Here is a 7,168-nt window from a genome sequence, read left to right as displayed (position 1 = left end):
TTAGTCATAACCACCCACCATTGATTTTCACAAACACCACTTTACAACAACTCCCTACCAAACATGAAATCAAACAAGCACAAAAGCTAATATACAAGCACTATCCTGCATCCCTTGAGTACATGATCATTTGATTAGACAAAAGCTGAGAGAGAACCCAGTTTCCAGCTGCGAATATAAAAAGCTACACAATCTCCCTGGTTCGCAGGCCTATGGACACTTGGTCTTGTTCCCATGGGTGGTCATGTCGGTATAGCATGTTCCACATACTTCTCTGTTCCCTGAGGTCCCCGGCGGCACACACTTGCACCTTACACAGCAGGTGCCACATGCCCTGGTGCACACATTAGGTCTTGAGTGAAGACTGCACCTCTGCTTGCATAACCCTCCACAGTCTGAAGATCAGAGGAGAAAGAATTGTCACGTAAACAAAACTGGAAAAGGGTAATCAAACACTGCATATACCATGGATCAAATCAGTTTCTGTATGCAACAAGTGGAGAAGAAAGGAGTATGGTACACCCTTTAGCTCCTAATCCATACCTATGTCTTGCATGAGCCTCCTGTTTCCACCTCTCACAACATGCTGGAAGAACACCTACAAAAGCAGAAACAGACCATTAGCAACAGCATTGGTTAGAAACGTTCAGCCAGAAGTACTGAAAATGAAAGTAAGCATGTGAAGTAGGGGATGGTCGTGTCTTGCCTGACCACCATGGAGTATTCCGGTATCTATCTTGAGATCAGATGAAACCTTCATGTTATAATTATAACATGCAAGAAAAGATCATGGTTAAAGTTAAATCACAGTACTCCTTAACAAAACCCCAAAAACAGAGTAATTAACCCTGTACCTCTGCAAGGCAGAAAACAAAAACCATCAAAGCAAGAAGCGAGCGTACTGCCATGGCTAGCTAGCTGCCACTTTCTTGAAATTAAGCAAATTGTAAAGCGCACGAAGAAACGCTGGCATTGCCATGCACTTTATAGAGGTCTTGTGGACACTTAAAATGACTAAACTAGTCACTTGTAGGGTTTGTAATTACAATATGACCTGCATGGCTTACGGGGCCATTTCATCGCCGGGCCAGGTAACAGGCATAGCTCCACGCAAAACAGCTTTAAAGCGAGCAAATGTTGATGGTGATGTTATAAGGCAATCTCTGTAGCTAGAGGTCCCACTGCAGCTGAAAATATCCTAAGTTTTCTTCCTCAACTCAGGGCTCAAGAGTCATGCCTGGTCTCAAGAGACGACAAACAATTAAAGCACTGGTTCATAGGAGATGAAGCTGACCCTGCTAGCTGGGGTGTGTAAGGAACTGGCAGGTCCGTACAACTCTAGGAGGAATCATTGGTTTGAACTCTGGATTGGTGATATCAGTGATCCAGCTGGACTCTTTATGGAGGCCAGCTAGCTGGCTTGCATTTGCATCCTTGAAAATCTCAAGACACAACACTTGACGTTGCAGGTTTGTCGTGGGGTCGAGAGTAAAAAGAGGTGGCTCTTTTTTCTTTCTTTTTCTTTTTCTTTTCTTGCAATTGGATGACAAGATGTTTACCATGCTAATGTCGTTTTCTTGCAATTGTTAGCATCAAAACGATTTCTATCCAACACCCAATTTTAGTTTGGGAATTAAAAATATTAGAATGATGTAAATAAGTATAAAAAAAACAAAATAAATTTTATTGTTATAAAAAACTATATTCTATGTACATGAGGTTAAATATACAAATAGTTTCAACATAAATAACCTTTCAAAATTCCACTATCTAGAAAACTAACTCATTTTTTCTTTACAATAAAACAATTTAAAGCTAGAACAAATGAACATTCACTTTTTTTTCCTGTTTAATTCCTACCTCAAATTGACTTTCCCCGTCCCTTTTATATTGGAGGCTTGGGAATAAAACGTAGCTCCTATAATATATCCAGTTTAATAGAATTAATTTATGCCATTTTAAATTGTTAAATGTTGAGTGTTTTTGGTTTAAAAATAAACTTGATGTTTTAAACTTAAATGAAAACCAAAATTATCATCTTTTTCAATGTTTTTGTTTGAATCCTTTGTAATTTGTTTTTCAATGTTTTCATCAACTTTATCTTTTTCTTCAAGATACAATTATGGCTAATTAGTTTGCTTTCGATTGAAAGTTCCACTACTTCTAATGGCTTTGGATGATGAACTCAATCTTATTATTAGTTATTTCTTACTAATAAAAAGTTTGGGATATTATGTTGGAATAACTTCGGGACTTAATTTTTAACTACTTAGAAAATTAGAACCAATTATTTTGTACACTTTCTCTCTCTTGCTGCTACTTTGCTCAATTTCATCATTCCTTATAAATCTTTCATATATAGTTTGAATGCAAATTATTTGAGATTTTTTTATTAATTATTTTAAATTAATAAGTTTCTTATACTTCTTTATAATGTAAAACATGTAGTATTCTTTAACTCTATTATTGTATTAAGATGAATATCTTTTAATATTCTATCGGTATATAACAAATCATATATACTACTATTTTAAGTATATCCAATGAATACATAGTGAACTATTTTAGGCATCCTTATACTTTGAGATATTTTCAAGAAGATTTTTTTTTTAACTCATATGATGTCCTTTTCAACTTCTTATAAAGTACTTTATTATGTATATATTTGACAATTAAAATTTTCTCCTCTTATAAGTTATAATATACTCTCAAACTTATTAACCAGACATTCATTTTTTGTTTAGAGTTCAATTTTACCTTTAACAATATAATTTTATTAAGGTAAATAAGAAATGATAGTTTGATGGATAATACCATTTTGAATATAAAAGTTTATTAAAATATGTCTTGTATTCTCCACGTTTATCATTTCTTATTGCCTTTTATCTTTTTTTTTCTAAGTTATTTTTCAACTTAATTTTGTAATACTTAAATATTTTAAGAGCCTCTTCTTTGCTTTTTAGCAAATATGTATAATAATACCTTATGCAATCATTTATAAAGTAATGTAATATCGTTTTCCACTTCTAATTTGCACAATTTTTAAATCACCGATATTATAGTGAATTAAATTCATAGGTTTACTGTTTTTTTTAAATTGTTTGAAATGAAATCTTTGTAAATTTTGATTATATACAGATGTCATACTCATGATTTTTCTCAAAAATCATAGTTAATAATAACTCAACACTAATTAATCCTTGTATAAAATTATAATTTACATTTAACAACCTATCATACTATATACAACAAGTTTCAAACAAGTAAAAGGATATACTTTTATTATTCTCATCCTTGGTTATAATGCTTATTACATTTATTTAAAGAGGTCATCAGATAAATATTCATTTCTAGTATGCATTTCACATTTTATAAGTATAAATTACTACTCTCAAAAATCATTTTGAACCCTTTTATTCTTAGTAATAAGTCCAACACCAAGTTTTTCCTAATGTTAGCAATATGAAACATATTGTTGAAGGTACGAAACTTTTTAAAAGGTATCTTTAATATAACCTTTCCAATATCTAGTACTTTTAAGATTAAGGAATTCCTCATGTTTAGATGTTTACGATCTACTTCTTGGTAGGTGTTGAACATCCTTTTTCTAGTAAAGACATATTTTGTACACAAATATTAATCTACCACTACTCGAGATTGTCTATTAGGTTGACCTTAGAGATAATTGTAAATAAGCTCATCTCTAACGCTTCATTCAAGAGGTTCTTTAACTTTAATGACATTGACTTAAATAAACTTTTCTCTATTGTTTTAGAGGTGCCTTGTTGAAATTTATTTATATAATCTTTGACTTAGTGTCCAATCTTGTTGAAGATAAAACATTTGTTATCAAATTTCTTAGCAATTCCTTTGTTCTTCACAAAAAGCTTTTTTTTATTATTATTATTATTATTATAGGACTTCATTACTTGTTCAATCATATTTTCTTCGGGAGCTATTAAGGGAGGATTTCTTTTTTTATCATGTAACTTAGTGCTTTCTTCTATCTTTAACTTCAAAATGAAATCTTCAACTCCCATCTCCTTTCGTGTATGCTTAAAGTAGTTTTTAAAATATTTTCAAGATGGTGATAATTTTTCAATAATAGTAGCCATTTAAAAATATTCACTCAGAACCATTCTCTCAATATAAATATTATAACTCTTGGATTTAGCTCATCATAGTCCTTTAATCAAACATATTGAAGTTAAGAATTTACCAATTGTGAATTGTTTAATACTAGTATTCTCAACCTTGTACTTTTGATCCAATAATTCCCATGGTATCTTAGCACTATTAATGTAACCATACGCATTATAAGGTGTATTGTTCAGATTATTTAAGGTAAATTTTTAGACATGAAATCATTGTTCCTACATGAATCAATAGCTGCCATAATAATGAGATCAAACTCCTTTTCTAAGAACTTTAATGCATATTTCGTTAAAACTTTTGCCATGTTCAAGGTGGCAAGAAAAAAAAAAATCTTTTGTTGCCACATTTTGAAGTCTACACTACTAAACTTCTTAATTTTCTCATCGCACACCATAGACCATAATGATAAAATCCTTTTTTCTAAAGTAATATTTTTTGAAGCAACAATCTCTTAAATAGAACTTATACTTTTCTATCCCAATAACAAAAAGAGAAGTAATTGGAGTATATTTTTGTGCAAGTAAAAAACAAAGGTTTATATAAATAAACTACTTAACAATAGTAAAAGTATGTAAATATAAAATGAATTAAACTAAAAAATCAAATGAAATTTAGCCTTGAGATTGTTGAGATTTTTTTAGTTTATTAAAGATATTTAAAGGGTTATAAATATATAAAGAAATGAAAAACTTACAACTATATTAGATAAAATAAGCATAAAATTTAAATCACTATAAATAAAATACTTTCTTGCATAATTTTAGATTTTTTTTTTTTTTGTTGTCGTCAATAACTATATCCTCTATTCTTAAGACTAAATTGCTTATTAGTCGCTACAAATGGTCTACCACAAGTACTTATTGATATTTCAACACCATCATCTTGAAATGTTGCACTAAGAACCACATTTTACATATAAAAAAACTGACTTTAATTTTTTCTCCATGCAAAAGAACCTAAATCTAGAATAAGAGGACAACATACAAAAAAGAAAGAGACAGAAGATAGCAGAAGAAGAAAACATGTAGCATAAGGTTTTTTCTCTCAATTTATTTATCTCAAACAAACACCTCCTTTCTTTATATGGGAGACGTGGAAATAAAATGTCACTGCCATAATTAATTTATTTTAATAGAATTAATTCTTGTTGTTTTAAATTTTTAATGCTGACTTTTTATGCTTAAAAAATAAACCTAATGTTTTAAACTTGAATGAAAACCAAAATTGTCCTCATGTTTAAAAAATAAAAACCAAAACTATTGAGGAATTAAACAGGATGCGAAAATGATAAGATGGGCTATTAAACCAAATAGATTCACAAAATCTAGACAGGTAAAATGATCATGGACCTGTAAGAAATAATTTTATATATAAAAAATATTTCATAATTACCATAAACCCAGGCTTGAGTTGAGCACACATGTATTTTTAATACAAAGCCCGCATTGCCTAGACCCTCTCCCTTATAAAATATTTGGTTTCCTATAATTATATTCAATGTTAGATTTTATATTAGAGATCATTTTTTTAACATAATCTTAACCCCAAGTATGAATGGATTTTATTTTTAACTTGACCTCAAATTAATATACCTATTAACTATATTATAACCAGTTGTTTCAGCAATTAATATGTGTTAGTTGTGGTTGTAAGACAAATTAAATGCAATAAAGAGAGATACAAGATATGCCTTTAAGATTGTTTGAGAAGAAATGTAGTTTTGGTTTATATGTAAATTGACTTAAAGATATCTTAGTAAAGTCTACCTATATACTTTTATATACTACTTATTTTTTAAATCATATTCTTGTATACAAAAATAATCAATCAAAATCTTTAATTTATTCATATTCTCTACTATTCATATGTTAATTTTTCATTAGAACGTACATTTATTTGTTTCTTTTTATAAATTCTCAAAAATTATTTAAATGAATTCATCACTAAGCTACCATGTGTTATGCATGTGATATTTAATTTTAATGAACACAAATTGATGGATTAATGTGTTAGCGGATATTCAAAGAAACAAAAAGGGGTGGTGGTTTTTTTTACTATAACTATAGATTTATTTACACTATGGATTGGAATAATAAAATTATAATTTTGCACTTATCAACAAAACACAATTGACCTTAGCAGTAGGGGTATAATGATATTTTTGTTGTTTTTTGCATAGTGAAATAACTAATATACTATTTTTTAGAACTCTCTTTTTTTTTTAAATTACTAAATGAAAAATCTATTATTATTTTTTTCTTTTAACCTCAGAAAGCCTCGTATTCATCACGGTGTGTGACACAATACATCGTTGAAAACATGATGAAATTGAAAAGCTGCCTTTACTAAAGTGAATTTTGTGAATTTGAAAGGAAAGAAAATACATTAACAGTACTCAGCAGATTTTTTTTTTCTAACACAGAAAAATAAATATATAGATATTGTTAATAAGATTTTGACATAAGAAAAAAATAATATTTACATATAATATAATAAAATACAATAAAATAAGAATCATGTGTTAATAAATAAACAAAAAGTTGTTGACAAAAAGCCACGGGTAGGATTTGAAGTTAATGTTTAACGTAGTAAAAAAATGAAACAATATTACAAATATATTTTACTATATCATTATTTTTTTTAATTGAAAAATATAAAGATGTTATTTATGCTAAATGAAATAATTTTTAAAATATATGAACCACAAAGAGCTCTTAATGCCAATCAAATTCTAAAATTAAAAGATAACCATTTTCATAAAATTAAAAGATTGGAAAAATATGATATTTAACTCCATTTTTTCCCTTTAATTTACACCTTTTTCTTTTTAATCTTAAAGGTTATTGGCCGCATCCTCTGGTGGGTTGCAAAATGCTTCATGACAGGTCTACATGACCAGTGTATTTCCTTGTGTTTTTGGAATAATGACGTTACAGTGCGATTTGCCCTAGCAAATTTAGTCAGGTTAACCTTGGCCATTTGCATTAATCTCTCATAAGAAAAGCTCCCTAGA

The 7,168-nt window shown here is 29.1% G+C and overlaps 1 protein-coding gene across 2 annotated transcripts; it reads right to left on the bottom strand.

Annotated features, from left to right (window-relative positions):
• Window positions 1-1,121, bottom strand: LOC118033442 (snakin-2). Of its 2 annotated transcripts, none has more exons than XM_035038427.2 (4): window positions 855-1,121; window positions 707-754; window positions 544-586; window positions 1-395 (listed from the first exon to the last, which is right to left on the bottom strand). In XM_035038427.2, exons 1-4 carry the CDS (start codon window positions 906-908, stop codon window positions 211-213), a joined length of 330 nt encoding a protein of 109 aa, XP_034894318.1. In that variant the 5' UTR covers window positions 909-1,121; the 3' UTR covers window positions 1-210. The 2 variants fall into 2 exon arrangements, with proteins under 2 accessions (XP_034894318.1, XP_034894317.1); XM_035038426.2 differs by having other exon boundaries at window positions 544-598; window positions 855-1,116.
• Window positions 1,122-7,168: the final 6,047 nt, after the last annotated feature.

Source organism: Populus alba, chromosome 15, assembly GCF_005239225.2.
Source record: "Populus alba chromosome 15, ASM523922v2, whole genome shotgun sequence".
Lineage (NCBI taxonomy): Eukaryota > Viridiplantae > Streptophyta > Magnoliopsida > Malpighiales > Salicaceae > Populus > Populus alba.
This window is presented reverse-complemented; position numbering and strand designations above follow the sequence as displayed.

What these genes read in the sequence shown, in the direction of transcription:
- LOC118033442 (XM_035038426.2), bottom strand. Translation starts at nt 908, where the DNA reads ATGGCAGTACGCTCGCTTCTTGCTTTGATGGTTTTTGTTTTCTGCCTT. An exon ending in GAATACTCCATGGTGGTCAG is followed by an intron (nt 599 to 706) that starts GCAAGACACGAC and finishes CTGCTTTTGTAG; the next exon opens with GTGTTCTTCCAGCATGTTGT. An exon ending in GAGGCTCATGCAAGACATAG is followed by an intron (nt 396 to 543) that starts GTATGGATTAGG and finishes TCTGATCTTCAG; the next exon opens with ACTGTGGAGGGTTATGCAAG.